Source organism: Lepidochelys kempii, chromosome 5 (genome assembly GCF_965140285.1).
Source record: "Lepidochelys kempii isolate rLepKem1 chromosome 5, rLepKem1.hap1, whole genome shotgun sequence".
NCBI lineage: Eukaryota > Metazoa > Chordata > Testudines > Cheloniidae > Lepidochelys > Lepidochelys kempii.
This window is the reverse complement of record NC_136384.1, coordinates 61,597,930-61,617,152: the sequence shown is the minus strand read 5'-3', so window position 1 is coordinate 61,617,152 and position 19,223 is coordinate 61,597,930. Positions and strand designations below refer to the sequence as shown.

General features: G+C 42.7%; 1 protein-coding gene across 1 annotated transcript in view; it reads right to left on the bottom strand.

Annotated features, from left to right (window-relative positions):
* Positions 1-1,660: 1,660 nt before the first annotated feature.
* ARSK (arylsulfatase family member K) overlaps positions 1,661-19,223 on the bottom strand; it is a 53,848-nt gene continuing 36,285 nt past the window's right edge. The window contains exons 6-8 of the mRNA XM_073344536.2: positions 14,047-14,271; positions 2,879-3,103; positions 1,661-2,329 (exon numbers count right to left, since the gene is read on the bottom strand). Coding sequence (XP_073200637.1) covers positions 2,049-2,329; positions 2,879-3,103; positions 14,047-14,271 — 731 coding nt within the window. The 3' untranslated portion in view covers positions 1,661-2,048. The remainder of the gene's footprint in view (positions 2,330-2,878; positions 3,104-14,046; positions 14,272-19,223) is intronic.

Sequence of the window (19,223 nt, the reverse complement as noted above, 5' to 3'; positions counted from 1 at the left end):
TCCATTTCTTTGTAAGACTGATTATTTTCTGTAAGGTCTACTAGAAGTGATTTAAAAATATTGACATTTTCAAAGTTAATCTTTTCCTTGGGATTCCCATTGCAGCACATCTCCTTCCTTTTATCTTTTAGTCCCTGATTCTGCAATCAGATGCATACAGGTGTAAGTGTCCACTTGCATGGAGAATTGGTACCTTAGACTGTAAGATTTCCTGGCAGACTGTCTGTTTTATACAGTGCACAGCATACAGTTGATGGTTAATGAATAGGTCTACTCACAAACATTGGCTTTCGTGCTTTGTAGTTTCCTGTCACATGTAGAGAAAAATTGGTGTTTATATTTGCTATTTGTTGCTCTGCAATTTATATGCAAAGTTTGCATACTGGATAGGAGGCCCCAGAAACAGAAGTTGAAAACTGGCCATCAAAGTTCATTAGGAGAGGAAAGAGAACCAGAGGTCTCTAATTTATGTGTGTGTGTATACACATACATATTTAGAGAGAGAGAGTCTGACAGTGCCCCACATAAGGCTTTATGGAAATATACTTATGAATGTATATATGACATAACTGGAATATGTTCTATGCTACATATGCCATGTAACATATCTCTGTGAAGATTATGATCTACTGAATCTATTCGTCCTATTTGTATGTATGTGTCTTTATTGTATTTGAAGTTATGCATATTGACTGTATACTTGTTTGATTTTAAATAACCTTAGTAAGGCATTTGGTCAACTTCTTTAGAAAGGAATTTGCAAGTTAAATGCCCAATCAAGAAGCACTTAACGCACAATGGATTTGGAAGGCTCTAATCCACATAAGAAGTCTTCCTGGAGACATTCAAGATTGCAGGGGGGCGATGGCTGCTGCCTATAAAAACTTTGTGCTGGAAATGGCCCACCTGATGATCACTTTAGATAAGCTATTACCAGCAGGACAGTGGGGTGGGAGGAGGTATTGTTTCATATTCTCTGTGTATATATAAAGTCTGCTGCAGTTTCCACGGTATGCATCCGATGAAGTGAGCTGTAGCTCACGAAAGCTCATGCTCAAATAAATTGGTTAGTCTCTAAGGTGCCACAAGTACTCCTTTTCTTTTTGCGAATACAGACTAACACGGCTGTTACTCTGAAACCTATAAAAACTGAGTCGTGCATGGACATGTGACTCCAAAACTCCATTTTGTAGCTGGATTCTACACAGGGGCAGGGAGGGGAGTCCACCCACAAGAGAAAGTCTATTTAAACCCCAGGGAGACCCCTCCATTTTGGCTCAAACCAGGCTGGGTGCTGAAGTCCCAAGCTGGGAGGGCAGGGAAAGCAGGGGCAGAAGTAGTCTTGGCACATCAGTTAGCAGCCTCAATGGGGTTACTGTGATTCAACCCGTCACAGACAGTGAGTGAGTTAGTTGTTTATTCAGGTACCTACCATAGCCTCAGAATTTTTGTTCAGACCAACACTAGTTATTACCCTTTTTTGATGCTCTACATCCTCTCTGGTGTGTGTGTGTGTGTGGGGCGAGTGGGTTGGGGAATCTTTTTCATTACTATTTTAAAATCTATTGGGATACTAGGATATTTCACTATAATCTGTATCCCACTGGATCAAATCCTGAGGTCTTTATTCAGTTTTTAATTAGTCCTTACACATGCAAAATCTGCTTTGCATTTTATTGCTTAAATATTAATTGGCTAATACATTCGGTATTTTCTTAATACACAGTATTTTATAGAAAGCAATTTTGATGTATGTGTACTTCCTTCCCATGTATTCTTAAAAATTGATTAACCCCCACAGATATTAAATTTTACATGATGGGAGCTAGGTTTGGTATCATGGTCAGTTATATAACAAACATTTAACTTGCTAACAAGGATATAAAAGCTTGTGCGAGCTTTATTTTCATGGATTGCTATTTTAAATTAGCAAACAAATAGTGTTGCAATTACAACTGCATATTTTCATTTCCTGAGTGCGTTCCTTGCGCTCATTTAATAAAAATTGTTACTATAAGGGCAGTCAATAATCCCTTGTTGCAGTTACTTTATTCATTAGTGTTCATTTGGAGCCATCTGTGAATTGCATCTTTATACTTTCTTGGTTCTTTTAACCAGTCCTGATGCCATCTGAGATTAGCTATAACGTTGGAATAATTCTGTCCCAAACTTTGTTTCCAGTTGATAAATTGCTTCTTGTTGTACTTGTGCACAGAGGCAGAGATTCTTGGATAGTTTACTATGGAGCGAAGCTTTTTGTCCAAGAAATGTGTGACTTCTGGAAATGTTGTAGCTATGTTTGTTAGTTCATCTGGATCAGCAGACAGATCTATAACAAACAAAAACCAGTTAAGTGCAATTTGCCAAGATATGATTTGGTAAAAACAGAACCATTAAAAATATCTATAAAAAGAAAAGGAGTACTTGTGGCACCTTAGAGACTAACAAATTTATTAGATCAGGAAAGGTGAGCTATTACCAGCAGGAGAGCAGGGGGAAGGGGCGGGGGAACCTTCCCCGCTACTGTTCTTGTAAAATGCTGGAAATGGCCCACCTTGGTTATCACTACAAAAGGTTCCCCCCTCTACCCCACCCCGCTCTCCTGCTGATAATAGCTCACCTTTCCTGATCACTCTTGTTACAGTCTGTATAGTAACATCCATTGTTCCATGTTCTCTGTGTATATAAAATGTCCTCACTATACTTTCCACAGTATGCATCCAATGAAGTGAGCTGTAGCTCACGAAAGCTTATGCTCTAATAAATTTGTTAGTCCCTAAGGTGCCACAAGTACTCCTTTTCTTTTTACGGATACAGAATAACATGGCTGCTACTCTGAAACCTAAAAATATCTAGTGAAGAAACGTGGTTAGTATACCAAAGAGCTGAGAAGGTACTGAATGCCCATCTGAATATGCTATATATTTCCATTTGTCAGTTCGAAGCATATAGGTGGAAGAATTCACATTACATCCATGGAATTCACTCAGGACCCATGGGGGGTGCAGCCTTCTGGATGAAACTTCATCTTCTGCCATTTCAGCCAACAATGGTATCAAGGAATATCCACTGAGATTCTGCGGGATAGGAATTCTAGCTATATCTGAACAAAGATATAAACATAGTTAAGCCTTCTTTTAATTAACTCTAGTAATGATAATGAACGTTATATCAAAACACTAAATTATTAGTTATCTGAACAGTGACCATACTAGTGTGTTAAACCATGCCCTCTAATTATACTTCCTGTTAGGAAACAGAAACACAGAGGTTCACTAAAAGGAAGATTATTGAGGCATAAAACAACAAGCAAGGAAATTCTAAAATATGGTTGTCACAGCAATGTGAATTCCATCTTAGAGGGCCCATATTGCAGTTCATGTCATGCTCTTTTGTCTTTGTACGTCTGAGGTGATATCCACGAACACTCTGGTCCCTTTATGCCATATGAAAAGACCAGAGCAACATAAAGGGGCCCTAAAAACTCCATATGGGATTGGGGGAGGATTCACTTGGCCCAGGCACTGCATTAATATTATTTAGCTTTTATATCGTGCTTTTCAGCAGTAAATTAAATTATTTACAAAGGGTCAGTATCACTACTCCCATTTTACAGATGAGAAAACGGAGGCACAGAGAGCTGAAGTGATTCACTCAAGGTCACCCATCTCCTTGCAATCCCATGCTGGAAGCTGGGTGGGGAGCAGAAGGGGTCTCTCAAGGGTAGGGCCACAGCTTTGACTCAGGAACCTCTTAGTGCCAACTGACAAGGGGCACATAGGGGTTACAGGATCTCCTCCCTCTGGTATTTACATTATAGCTCAGCAAAACAGTGTAATGCAAGATCTTGAATAAAAGTTGGTGTCACTCAGTATCATTGTGAAATGTATGTACAGATACTATGTAAGGAGTTGTGTGTATACATATATATGGAAAATGTCTTCTTAATGTCTGTGGCTAGGGACTGGTCATGAGCAAAGGTGAAAAACAGGCTTCCTGTCAGAGAGGAGATGTTTATCCATCTGTTTACATGTAAATTAAGTACTGTCTGATTCACAGTAGGTTTCCTATCACCAGTCTGAACTGAATACAAATGAAGAATTGTGGGGATTTGAGAAAGAAACTAACAGGAAGAGAAAAAATGGGGTGGAAGAACCCTACCCAGAGCTGTTCTTCAAACATTTGCCTGAGTATTTTGGTAGGGACAAAGGAGATGCCTGGGCACAATTTACTGAGGAAGAAAAAGGACAGCAGTTTTGCTTCATGAAAAAGGGTCTCAAGCAGACTTGGTTGAAAACACTGGAGAGAACTTTAGGTGAGACAAGCATCTTTAGACAAGAAATTAATCTGTTAGTTATACACTCTGCAGGGTGTTATAATTTTGTTTAATATGTTATTTGTTTCTAATTCTCTTACTCACTATCACTTGTTTCAGAGTAGCAGCTGTGTTAGTCTGTATTCGCAAAAAGAAAAGGAGTACTTGTGGCACCTTAGAGACTAACCAATTTATTTGAGCATAAGCTTTCGTGAGCTACAGCTCACTTCTGAAGTGAGCTGTAGCTCACGAAAGCTTATGCTCAAATAAATTGGTTAGTCTCTAAGGTGCCACAAGTACTCCTTTTCTTTTCACTATCACTTGAATCTCTGTTTTTTTTTATAATAGATATATTTATAGTGAAAACAAGAATAAGTTTAAGTGCTGTGATATCAACCGAAGTGGTGATCCAGGGTTGCATGTTACAAGATGATGTGTACTGTTCCTTTGGGAGCTGTGAGCCTGGTAATTCTGTGAGTGAGTATTCAGTGGATTAAGGGCCTTGATACTGCGAGGAGTGCTCTGAAACTAAGTGATTGGTGTGTGCCTATCACTACCTGCACAGAGAAAGTAAGGCCTGCAGAGGCTTGGAAGTCAGTGCTTGTGCTGCCAGAGGCTGCTGGTTTCAGCAGGCACAGACAAGACTGCTTCACACTAAGGGCAAGTAGCAGTTAGGTGCCTCAGAGTCATAACCCTGGGAAGCAATATAACAGCACATGGTGCAAAAGGGATTCTGGGCAGGGTGCAGTCCAGGTCGGCTGCCATAACTCAGGCTTCCCCACAAGAGCTAAGTTATACTAGGGGACTCTCCAGCCACCAGAGCAGGCCTAGATTAGGAGTGCACAAAGATGCATGGATACTCTAGGAGGCACCCATATAACCCATGCTATCTAAACACCAAAGTGTCTATTAAGAATGTAGTACTATTTTTATCATACCCCCAAACACAGTATACTATGTGTCATTAATAACTCTGTGTTTTCCATTTCACAGTGGCCTGCAGTAGTGTATCTCCTGTTTTATGCACAGGTTATTGCAGGTACATGGAGTAGTCACTTCATTTGCTAATGGCACTTACTGTAGGTATATAGCCCATACTGGTGACTTTTTTTTCTTATTAGCATCTAACATCTTTCTTCTCCTCTCCTAGCTTTGTTAAATTGCTTCTGTAGGCTGTGCATCAGTCTATAGATCTGCATCCTGCTATGGTAAACAGGCGGCTTCATGGAGGCAGCAGTAGGACTTAGCAGTAGGAAGAAAAGTGGTATCTTTGTAAACCAGTAACCGACAGTCTTTGGGCCAGACTATGCCCAGCCCTAAATGAGTGCACAAGGGATATAAGCCCTGCTGCCTTACACTTCTGTGCAAGGAGTGGGAACTGTAATCACTGCATTCCTTTAAGATCAAGAAGTGTTCAAGGCTAACATCTTCAATAGCTGTAGCCTCCCCCATGGGGCTGGGCCACACCCCCCAAACCACCTCCATGCTGACCAGCAAAGCTGAGGCCACCTGGAGGGAAGTGCATGTCCCACCCTGTTAAAGGATGGAACTAAAGTTGCAATCTTAGGGAAATTATGCCTAACACAGAGTTTCTGCCAGGGTCACTCAAGACCTTCTGTACCATCTTGTACTGAGGGCAATTTACCCTCAAATCAGTCAGACAGGCAAGGAGTGAATCTCCAATTTCTCAGAAAACAAAGTATTTAGATAAGATGGTATCTCGAGAAGAGAGGATATTTCCTTGTGACTATATAAGCCAAGCAATTACATTTGTAATGGCCAAAGACGCATGGGTTGTTTCATCACTTGCCAGAAAGGAAAGGTTAAAAGATGACTGAGATGCTTCTTCCTTATTTTTTTTCTTAGTCACCTGAATAATTTAATTCTACTTCATTTATGTTTCTATTTTTGACATACTGATTACAGGAAGGAGGAATTGGCAGAAGTAGAGTGAGAGAACAGGAAGGAGAGAGCTTTAAAATACAAACTTCAAGAAGAAAGACTGAAAAGGAAGGATTTTAAAACACTTGGATCAATAAATTATTTGGAGGGAGTGACAGACACAACCAAGAAGGGAGGGATTTAAAATCTGTTAATATATTTTTGGGATCAAAATCTGGAACACAGGCTCTTTTACATCCAGTCCCTAAGATGGTATATATCCTATCCTGGCTCTGAAAGGGCTGATGTTGGTCTGAGAGGACAATTAAGCCATCTGGCTGCATCTGGGTTGTGGACCAGGCCTAAATATGTCTGAAGTCCAGCTAGGAAAGGAGTTGAGAGATGACTACAAACAAAGGAAATACCGACCAGAAGGGGGCTGCAGACAGAAACTCTGCAGTCATTCTCTAGGACTCTAGAGTGGAGAGACTGAGAGGGTAAAGTAGGAAGACCATGGGGAAAGCTGGAATAGGGAAGTCTGGCAGGAGGCTAGAAGAGACATGGAGCAGCAAGCTCCAGTGGTAAGTCCTGATAAAAGGGCAGGATTGGGACTTCCTGGGATGCATTCAGTGAGGCAATAATAAGGGAAATATAAGAGGGATGACGGATTAAGCCAGAGGAGGGCAGAAGTTGATTTAAATTGGTACTTTGTTTGAGATTTTGTTGGGGAGATTCCAAGGGAGAAAGCCTTGCAAATCTAGGTCCCAAAAGAAGGATGAACTTAGAGAGGTTGTGGGGAGGTACCCTAAAAAAGAGGATGTGGTAAGCGTAGGGAGGAAGCAGCAGGAAGTCTGGGAGCAGATCTTGACCGCAGGTGTAGGGTATCTGGACTGGAACCCAGCACTGTGGGTTTTCAAAACAACTACTAGGGAAGATGGCATGAAGTCCCTGAGTAGGGGACATGATGACGGAGAGCCTTGGGAGAACAATGTGAGGACCATGGGGCCCAGAATCAGGGCCAAAGACCTTCGTGTGGACATTGGACTGTTTGTTCTGTTCCCTAGAAGGAGCGGGACTAAAGTGTGACCTGGCCACAGGGCTGAGTCGCAAGAGAGACCACCACAGGGCTGAAGCAGCCATTGGCAGGGCATCACTGTATGATAGATCAACTATACCATGTCCAGCCATGAGGGGGCATGCCAGCAGTGAGTCAATTCCTCCACAGTCCCAAGTTAGAATTTGAATCAAGGTGAAAGTGACTGAAAAGTTATAATTTGAAGGCTGTTTTGAAGGTCTACGTGTCATAGTCTAATCCCTATTGAATAGGTTCCTATGTTACAAAAAGCACCATATCATGGACATGGATGACACAGGGGACTGGTCATAGGATTGAGAGACTTCAGTCTCCAGTAGGAATTGACTATCAGTACCATCTGATGGCTGTTCGATGATCTAATGTGAAATGTGTTGGTGGTCTCACCCTGTATCTACAGTACAACAGTTCAGATCACAAAAATTGCTATTACAATTAGCACTAAAGAGAGTCCCAGGCTTCGATTAGCATGAAAACTGACCTATCTTCTCACCCATGAATGGGGTCTCTTCAGAGACAAATTAAAAGGGAAATTTTGGTGTGTTTGCACTGTGCTTCTGTTGCTGTACCTGTTCTTTGAACACAGTCACTTTACAATGCTGGCAGGTCAGCACTTTTAATACATATGCAATTCATTAAGGAAAAGACAACAATGGGCAGAGGAGAAAGGGTGACAAAACAGTGAGATGCACTTTACCAACTGGAGCTATTCTAGGATTTGTGGTATATTGTGGCAGCATTTGTTCTTCCCAGACTCCTGTGTGGAAGTGGTTTTAGCTTGCCAACACATTTAGCTGATACACTTTTAGCTCTGCACACTCGTCACTTCTGTTCATTCTAGCTGAGGGGGCCATGTCATGGATTCCATCAACTGAGCTGCTCCTGCTGGTGGTTGAAGTATTTATGCGTCAGGGTACATGTTCTGTGAGATTCTGGATGACATTTCAGCAGCAGTTTTTGAAATATGTAAGGCAGTGGGACCCAAAGGAGGTTATATTCATGGCAGACTGGAGAGACTGGATTCTTATTGCAACTGCAGCAGTTTCCCCAAATGTAGGCTGGGGCTTCCAGTGCAGAACAAGTAGCACATTGTGGTGGTATCAGATAACCATGCAGACCTGGGATAACCAGTAGTGGTTCCAGCACTTCTGAAAGTAGTTGTAGACCTTCATGGAGTTGAGTGTGGAACCTGCCTTGACCCTCCAGCACCAGGACATGCAAATGAGGGAGGCCATACCAGTCCACAAGTAGTATGCCCACAGATAATGGGCATAATTAATGTGTCTGAAATAATAGGTGGCTTTCAGAGAATGGGGCTCCCAAACTGCTGAGACCATTGAGGGCATGCATGTGCCCATAGTTTGCCTGCCAAAAGAGGCAAGTGAATGTCATCCACAAAGGATACTACTCCCTGGTTCTACAGGCTTTGGACTACCACAACGGCAGGTTCATCAACATGGGAAATACAGGACAGGTGCATGATGCTAGGGTATTGAGGATATCTGGTGTTTACCTGTTTGCACAAGCAGGGACCTTATTCCTTCTAAATGGCATGGTTACCAATGGGGTGTCTGTCTACTTTTATTTTAGGGGAACCTGCTAAACCTTTCTTACCATGATTCATGAAACCATATCCTGACCTCAGAGGACCTGGCGGAAGAAGGTTTCATTGTATGCTTAGCAGTTAAAGGATAGTGGTGGAGTGCACATTTGGCAGGCAGAAGGCAAGATGGCATTGCCAAAAAACATTTGGATGCCTGTGTGGCCAATACCATTCAAAATTATTGTGGCCTGCTGTGCCCTACACAACACTGCAAGGCTAAAAGTAAGAATTTTCACATGGAACAGTCTTAAGACACTTGATATATGCAGACTTGATATATGAAACCAGAAAGTGCATTGATCAGCACCAGGAATGGGTCCAGGCAAGCATGAGACAATGGGGATGCCTTTCGTGCCACATCTAGCATCTCAGGGTGAGTGGATATGGACCAGTGATGCTGTGCTGGGAACCTGTGATGCAGAAAGGCTCTGTACTGATGTATAACCTGGTTTGCTATTGTATATTTAATATTGGCTTTATGTGATAAGAGACTGATACTTTATCAAAAGCTTTGGAGACGACTTCCTGACTCTTCCTCCTTTTCCATGCACTCACACACACCAACTAATTGTGCGACCAAACCATTTATTAACAAAACCCAAAGAAAACAAAACAAAGTAATAGTAAAGCCATTGCAAGCATACCAGTTCACTGGCCATAAACAATTATTGACAAATGTGCAAAGTTAAATAAAATGCTAATGGTTTGTGAAACAGTACAATTAACTGAAGTCCAAGCTCCACAGTCAGTCTTGCTGGTAGTGGAACTAGATGTCAAGTGTGCCTCCTGTTTTTCTCCTCCCTGGCCAAACATGGTGACTGCACTGTACAGGGGTGGAGTACATAGTGTACATCTGCCCATTCCAATTCGCAGAGCTGGTCACTGGTTGGTCAGTTTGAGTTTGCCAGTCGCTGCACTGGCTGCAAGATGTGGTACCACAGAGAAGAGTGTGCAAGCACTGGTGATGGTACAGGAGCCAACAGCAGAGCTGGAAATGAAGGTGGCTGTGGTGCGGATACTGGCAGCTGCACCCCGTTGGCCATCATGGTGAACTGTCGGTCTAACAGAAGAGAGGCTTGAGCCCTATTCCTCTGCTCATGTCTGAGGAATTGGGTGAGCATTCTTTCTTCCTACTCCTCTGCTTTTTGGTATTTTTCTCTCTTGTACCGCATGTCACAGAACATCTCATCTGACCTTTTTTTCTTCCTATGCTAGTTAAGGGTTCTATCCCCAAGAGTCCAGTGTGGTAATGTTGGTACAGCTGAAGTGGAAATGCCTGTCAAGAAAATGAAAGAGCTTATTATTTTTTCAAGGGAGGCAGAGGGCTGGGAGAAAGGAAAGAATCCGTCCCACTTTATGTTTTGCATCAAAATGAGGCCAAGATTTGAAACTTTTTTCAACCTGATATGCTTTTATTTCATCATCTTCATACACTGATGTATTCAGAAGCTTCTTCTAGCAACATTCCCAGACAAAAGACAAACCATGGTAAGGTTTTCAGATTTAACTGTTATTTTACAAAAAATGTCAGGAGGTGGTTGTGAGGGTAGGGCTCTGTTACCAGTAGTAGTTTCAATATTCTTTCAGACCAGGGAAGCCTTGGAGGATATTATTATTTGGAAAGACGAACAAATTTTGCAGGCTACATGCAGAAATCCATCTATCTAAGCAAGGGAGATTTTTGTGGTTGCCTGGTGATTGAACAGCAGATCAAAGCATGGAGAGGGTTGGTTAGTTATGTAGGCAGCCACTGGAAGTTTGCCTGACCAGGAATTTTACAAACCCGCTTGAATTTCTCCTGTATGAAAAATTCTCAAGCATCTTCCAGAAGTGGGGGAAAATTCAGGCAAATGTTATCAGGAGGCTGAAGTAGGATGCAGAGAGTTCTGAAGAGCAGAACTGATTTTCACTCCCAACCCCAGCCCAGACAGCGTGCTGTGAATGGACAGAACCAGACGGCCAAGCACTGAAGTCCACAAGGGACTTTAGTACTAAATGCAGCCAGTGGGATTTATAATCCCTACTGTCTGGGACAATGCTTTAATGCTACTGGGGTGATTGAGTTGCAGTCAGTGGTATATTGAAAGATATGTAATCATGCTTGCTAAGCCTGTTACTGTTCATAATTTGCTATTACTCTTTTTAAAAAATAGTTAAGAATCACTAGATATATGTTTAAATCACCCTCCCACCCCGGGCAATACTTAGAATCACTTTAGATCACACATGATGCGGAGAAAGCAGGGTGGCTTTTGCCCTCACCCAAAGATAAACCCATCCCATGTAATATCCTCCATAACAATGATTTTATTGGTCATAATCCTGAAATCCCACTCTTATGCTACAATTTCCCACATGGTAATTATAAAGTTGATGGGTTGCACTTACCAGACTATGGATCCAATTCCTGGTCCCGCATTGCTTCCTCTCCGGACTGTTCCCTGGGCCGATCTCAGAACAGATCCTCTGAAAATCCACCAGGACACCCACTCACCCATCCGGCCACATGGACTGATCCTGGGCTTCCTGCTCCACAATCTGTTTATGGGAGTTCATTGTGATGTCAGCCAGTGCCATCCCCAGATTTTATACCCCCTTCCTCTGGTCTGAAAGTAAGATGATCTGCATTCGGAAGTATGTCAAGAAGGACGGTGGGCTCTGAGCTCTGGGCAGTGGCAAGCACCCGGTCCAAACTCCTTGTAGAAAGGGCATATAGATAGGGAGTTGCCAGATCTGCTGTTGCCATCCTCAGCTTTAAGTGCTTGATGCGCTCCCTGTGCTGCACTCCAATCCAGTTAGGCCCATCTCTGACAGCTTCTTCATGATGCTCTCATACGTGGATGTTCTGGATACTCCTCCCAAACTCATAACGCTTGCTGTACTCACACTAGAGGTTAACCAGAACTCTGGAGTACTCCTGCAGCCACCTAACATGATGCTGATGATGTGCCTCTTCCTATTAGGCACAGTTGAGCTGTGCAGAAACAAGCAGGTCGCATGGAAATGAAGGGTTAAATGCCGAGCAACTGTGTATAAACGAGCAGTTGCATCTGGTACATAGTGGGTGACAATGAAGTGGGTAGGTTAAAGGGCCAGAGCATGCAGGTACTGGGAATTGTGGGAATGGCAGTGGAGGCTTATCTAAACACAATCCCAGGTACTTTTGCTTTTGCTGTATCCACACTACAAAATGGGTGAGTAGAGGTGTAGCTCAAAGCCCAACATGTGCTTTGCCCAACATCCCCAGGCGAGCACTAAGTATGGATTCAGTGTGCATCTATACATGTTTAAGGGTTTTGACTGTGGATGGTAGGAAGATTTGGGGAACAATGTGCAGTTTTTATATTATTGGAAAGAGTAAATAACACTTTCCTATTCACTATTTCCACACCATTCATGATTTTATAGACCTCTATCACATCCCCTGTTAATAGTCTCCTTTCTAAACTGAACAGCCTGAATCTTATTAGTCTGTCCTCCTATGGAAGCCATAACATACCCATGATCATCTCTGTTGCCATTCACTGAACCTTTTCCAGGTTCTCCTACAACCTTTTTGAGATGGGGTGACCAGAACTGTACATAATATTCATGGTGTGGGTGTACAATGGATTTTATACAGTGGCATTATGATATTTGCTATCCCTTTCCTAATGGTTCCTAACATTGTTAGCCTTTTTGACCACTGCTGCACATTAAGCTGAGGTTTTCAGAGAACTATCTACAATGACTCCAACCGCGTTCTTCAGTGGTGACAGCTACTTTAGAACCCATGAGGAAAAAATCATCCCAACTACAGTGTGCACTACTTTGCACTTAACACTGAATTTGAATAAAGTGCCTAGGGAGGTTGGGGAATCTCTGTCATTGGAAGCTTTTAAGAACAGGTTAGACAGTCACCTGTCAGGGATAGTCTCTAGACAATACTTAGTCCTGCCTTGAGTGCAGGGGACTGGAATAGATGATCTATTGAGGTCCCTTCCAGTCCTACACTTTTATTATTCATTTGCCCTTTGTTGCCTAGTCGTACAGTTTTGTGAGATCCCCCTATAACTCTTGGCAGTCAGCTCTGGACTTAACTATCTTGAGTATTTTGTATCTGCAAACTTTGCTGCTTACGCTGTTTTCCAGATGAACATGTTGAATAGCATTTGTCCCAGTACAGATCCTTGAGGGACCCCGCTAATTACCTCATTCCATTGTGAAAAGTATTTATCCCTATCCTTTGTTTCCTATCTTTTAACCAATTACTGATCCAAGAGGACCCTCTCTCTTATCCCATGACTACTTAGTTTCCTTAAGAGCCTTTGGTGTGAGACCTTATCAAAGGCTTTCTGAAAATCCAAGTAAACTATATTGACTGGATCACCCTTATCCACATGATTGTTGACACCCTCAAAGAATTTTAATAAATGATTGAGGTATGATTTCCCTTTACAAAAGCTGTGTTGACTCTTCCCCAACAAATCATATTCATCTGTGTCTGATAATTCTGTTCTTGTCCTCATCTTCAAGAAGCTTCATAATACTATGCCTCCCAGTTAGCCACTCTTGTGGTTTTACTACATCACCCCTAGACCTTCCTCTCAGCTCATGATGCCCACCTCAATCTTCCTATTAGTCCACTTCTTTCACAAGTTCCTTTACATTTCTGCCATGCTGCCCTTTATAAATGGAATATCGTCCTCAAACTAGTAAGTAAAGCCACTACCTTGACTTGGACTTGAAATCCCTTCTCAGGACCCACTTGTACTGTGATGCTTACAGTCAATGGTCAAGTAGGTAGGTAGTAGGGATTACTGAGATCCATAACATTTCTTGTGTGTTTACATCTTAAGACTAAAAAAAAAGAGGAAAAAATGTAAATACCTGAAACGAACGGATTGCATTCATTGCTAGTCTTTGTGACCACATGTTCCTATCACAGTTACCCTTATCCCACTTCTTTCAATCCCTCTATTTAATCCCTACACCACTTGTTGATCTTGTGTTAAATCTGATTGTAAACTCTTCAGAGGAGGCATCATATCTTACTATGTTAGTATATCACCTATCACAACAGAACCCTAAACATAATGCTATTACTATTGCCACCACCAATTCATACCCAAATCTCAAAGTTTCAGTTATTTCAAATAGAATCAAGTTACTTACCAAGCATAGTTGGATAAATATCTACAAGAGATACCACATTTGATAGGTTATGATGAGCTTTAATGCTTGGCCCCATAACTAGAAGAGGAACATGGGAACTTGCTTCATACATGCTCATTTTATAAAACTGCTGATGTTCCATAGCAAGTTCTCCATGATCTGCTGTGAATATAACAATGGTTCTTTTAAGAAGTCCTGTATCACTTAGAGCTGAAATGATCTGACCTGCAACAAAAGAGAGATTTGAAAAAAGTATGTTCAGATACTATGTTAAGCTTCTGCACCTGCAGAGCAGCATGCAAATCCTGAGGGGAGCGGGCCCTTACTAGCAACTGGGGTGCTGTTCAAAGGCCTTGGAGCTCCTTTCCTTCCCACTGAAAGCAAAGCCGGAGACTCCACCCCTCACTGCAATATCCATTATAGTCTGAGATTGCTGGGGACTGTGAATCCCAGCCTCGGAGATGGGGCTGAACCACCACCAAGGACATCTTGAAGGGATGAGAGGCACTCCCTCCTCACAAAAGGAGGCCACGCACAGTTCTGGATGGGATCCCATTGCAGCTAACAATACCAAGGGCAACTGGGACAGCAGAGGCCCCCACCAAAAGCACTGGATATTGTGGGTCCTGATTGAGCGCTCACTCTATCCCAGTCACTGGGCTTTTCATTCTCTCTTGTGCATGTACCTCCACAGGAGCTACTGCAGCCTCAGATTTGTGCAATGGAGAGAGAAAGAGGGGCAGGATCAATGGAAGCACGGTAGAAGGGATGGCCATGGTTCAGCAAGTTACCTACATATGCATAACTTTAAGCATGAGTAATCCCACTGACTTTAATGAGACTACTCACATGCTTAAAATTATGTACCTTACAGAAAAGGGGCTCTAGTTGAAAGCTACCCTGCGCCATGTATTGCAGCAGCATGATCGCTTCAGGATCAGAGGTCCTGGGAGGCCTGATTACTTCTCCATGAGAGGCCTGTGTGACCCACAGGACTGGTCCTTTGCATTTATATATGACCTAATCATTCTAACATCACAAAAATCATTTAAGTAACTCTTCTATTTATTGAGAATTCTTGTTCTTTAGATAACACTTTTTAAAGTGAAGAAACAAAACACAGTAAATTAAGGCGGATTTGCATATATATATATCTTAAAACAAACCATGGAAAACTTGCATGCTTATTTAGATTTAACTTATTTTTTCTTGTAATTTTCAATATGTTGCTATTATATCCAGGGACAAACATGGGAGCCTTGCATAGGTCATTTTGTTGTCTACTTCATAGTCACAACTGCTGCTTGTTAGCCCAAGCAGTTAGCTAATATTTGGGGCCTTGCTAGGTTGTTTCCATTTGGAGAAGAAATAATGAGAGGAGTCAGGTGTCTGTTTGTGTAGAATCTTTGTAAATAAATAGGATTGCACCAAAGTTCTGTTTCCTTGAACACAGTAGAAAACAATCAGGAGGCAATCTCCTAGTGCAGAAATCTAAGTTTGCCTTTTCAGTGAGTATTCTTCCCAAAAGATCTCTTATGACTTCTTCCTAAGGTCGCACTCACTCTGCTTCTTTGTAGTCTGCTTGCCTTCTCCCTTCTTTTCTGGTTCCTTCACACACAAGGACACTTAATCAATACCCCCAGCCCCTACATTTGCAATTGCTTGCCAGGAAACCACTTGTGTCACATGGCTCAGTTTCTACTTTGGCATTGCCATGATGTCTGTGTCTTGGGCAGTTGCTTCTATTGTTTCAGCCATCATTAAACAAAGGGCTATTTAATTGCTCCACTGTTTAGCCTGAATGAAGGGTGCTTAGCATATCCATTGACTTTTACCAGGTCTTAACGCTATTAACATCTTTCAACATACACAAAAAGAAAAGGAGTACTTGTGGCACCTTAGAGACTAACCAATTTATTTGAGCATAAGCTTTCGTGAGCTACAGCTCACTTCATCGGATGCATACTGTGGAAAGTTTAGAAGATCTTATTATATACACACAAAGCATGAAAAAATACCTCCTCCCACCCCACTCTCCTGCTGGTAATAGCTTAACTAAAGTGATCACTCTCCTTACAATGACAGGTTTCAGAGTAACAGCCGTGTTAGTCTGCATTCGCAAAAAGAAAAGGAGTACTTGTGGCACCTTAGAGACTAACCAATTTATTAGAGCATAAGCTTTCGTGAGCTACAGCTCACTTCCTCAGATGCATATCGTGGAAACTGCAGCAGGCTTTATATATACACAGAGAATATGAAACAATACCTACTCCCACCCCACTGTCCTGCTGGTAATAGCTTATCTAAAGTGATCATCAGGTGGGCCATTTCCAGCACAAATCCAGGTTTTCTCACCCTCCACCCCCCCACACAAATTCACTCTCCTGCTGGTGATAGCCCATCCAAAGTGACAACTCTTTACACAATGTGCATGACAATCAAGTTGGGCTATTTCCTGCACAAATCCAGGTTTTCTCACATCCCCCCCACCCCCATACACACACAAACTCACTCTCCTGCTGGTAATAGCTCATCCAAACTGACCACTCTTCAAGTTTAAATCCAAGTTAAACCAGAACATCTGGGGGGGGGGGGGTAGGAAAAAACAAGAGGAAACAGGCTACCTTGCATAATGACTTAGCCACTCCCAGTCTCTATTTAAGCCTAAATTAATAGTATCCAATTTGCAAATGAATTCCAATTCAGCAGTTTCTCGCTGGAGTCTGGATTTGAAGTTTTTTTGTTTTAAGATAGTGACCTTCATGTCTGTGATTGCGTGACCAGAGAGATTGAAGTGTTCTCCGACTGGTTTATGAATGTTATAATTCTTGACATCTGATTTGTGTCCATTTATTCTTTTACGTAGAGACTGTCCAGTTTGACCAATGTACATGGCAGAGGGGCATTGCTGGCACATGATGGCATATATCACATCGGTGGATGTGCAGGTGAACGAGCCTCTGATAGTGTGGCTGATGTTATTAGGCCCTGTGATGGTGTCCCCTGAATAGATATGTGGGCACAATTGGCAACGGGCTTTGTTGCAAGGATAAGTTCCTGGGTTAGTGGTTCTGTTGTGTGGTATGTGGTTGTTGGTGAGTATTTGCTTCAGGTTGCGGGGCTGTCTGTAGTCAAGGACTGGCCTGTCTCCCAAGATTTGTGAGAGTGTTGGGTCATCCTTTAGGATAGGTTGTAGATCCTTAATAATGCATTGGAGGGGTTTTAGTTGGGGGCTGAAGGTGATGGCTAGCGGCGTTCTGTTATTTTCTTTGGTAGGCCTGTCCTGTAGTAGGTCACTTCTGGGAACTCTTCTGGCTCTATCAATCTGTTTCTTTACTTCTGCAGGTGGGTATTGTAGTTGTAAGAAAGCTTGACAGAGATCTTGTAGGTGTTTGTCTCTGTCTGAGGGGTTGGAGCAAATGCGGTTGTATCGCAGAGCTTGGCTGTAGATGATGGATCGTGTGGTGTGGTCAGGGTGAAAGCTGGAGGCATGCAGGTAGGAATAGCAGTCAGTAGGTTTCCGGTATAGGGTGGTGTTTATGTGACCATCGTTTATTAGCACTGTAGTGTCCAGGAATTGGATCTCTTGTGTGGACTGGACCAAGCTGAGGTTGATGGTAGGATGGAAATTGTTGAAATCATGGTGGAATTCCTCAAGGAATTCTTTTCCATAGGTCCAGATGATGAAGATGTCATCAATATAGCGCAAGTAGAGTAGGGGCGTTAGGGGATGAGAGCTGAGGAAGCGTTGTTCTAAGTCAGCCATAAAAATGTTGGCATACTGTGGGGCCATGCGGGTACCCATAGCAGTGCCACTGATCTGAAGGTATACATTGTCTCCAAAAGGAAAATAGTTATGGGTAAGGACAAAGTCACAAAGTTCAGCGACCAGGTTAGCCGTGACATTATCGGGGATAGTGTTCTTGAAGGCTTGAAGTCCATCTTAGTGTGGAATGTTGGTGTAGAGGGCTTCTACATCCATAGTGGCCAGGATGGTGTTATCAGGAAGATCACCCATGGATTGTAGTTTCCTCAGGAAGTCAGTGGTGTCTCGAAGGTAGCTGGGAGTGCTGGTAGCGTAGGGCCTGAGGAGGGAGTCTACATAGCCAGACAATCCTGCTGTCAGGGTGCCAATGCCTGAGATGATGGGGCGTCCAGGATTTCCAGGTTTATGGATCTTGGGTAGTAGATAGAATATCCCAGGTCGGGGTTCCAGGGGTGTGCTTGTGCGGATTTGATCTTGTGCTTTTTCAGGAAATTTCTTGAGCAAATGCTGTAGTTGCTTTTGGTAACTCTCAGTGGGATCAGAGGGTAATGGTTTGTAGAAAGTGGTGTTGGAGAGCTGCCGAGCAGCCTCTTGTTCATATTCCGACCTATTCATGATGACAACAGCACCTCCTTTATCAGCCTTTTTGATTATGATGTCAGAGTTGTTTCTGAGGCTGTGGATGGCATTGTGTTCTGCACGGCTGAGGTTATGGGGCAAGTGATGCTGCTTTTCCACAACTTCAGCCCGTGCACGTCGGCGGAAGCACTCTATGTAGAAGTCCAGTCTGCTGTTTCGACCTTCAGGAGGAGTCCACCTAGAATCCGTCTTTTTGTAGTGTTGGTAGGGAGGTCTCTGTGGATTAGTATGTTGTTCTGAGGTATGTTGGAAATATTCCTTGAGTCGGAGACGTCGAAAATAGGATTCCAGGTCACCACAGAACTGTATCATGTTCGTGGGGGTGGAGGGGCAGAAGGAGAGGCCCAGAGATAGGACAGCTGCTTCTGCTGGGCTGAGAGTATAGTTGGATAGGTTAACAATATTGCTGGGTGGGTTGAGGGAATCATTGCTGTAGCCCCTTGTGGCATGTACTAGTTTAGAAAGTTTAGAAAGTTTAGTCTCTTTCGTAGAGAAGCAAAGTGTGTGTTGTAAATGGCTTGTCTAGTTTTAGTAAAGTCCAGTCACGAGGAAGTTTGTGTGGAAGGTTGGTTTTTTATGACAGTATCCATTTTTGAGAGCTCATTATTAATCTTTCCCTGTTTGCTGTAGAGGATGTTGATCAGGTGATTCCGCAGTTTCTTAGAGAGCGTGTGGCACAAGCTGTCAGCATAGTTTTTTTTACCATTTACTATTACCAGCAGGAGAGTGAGTTTGTGTGTGTGTGTGGGGGGGGGGGGTGAGAAAATCTGGA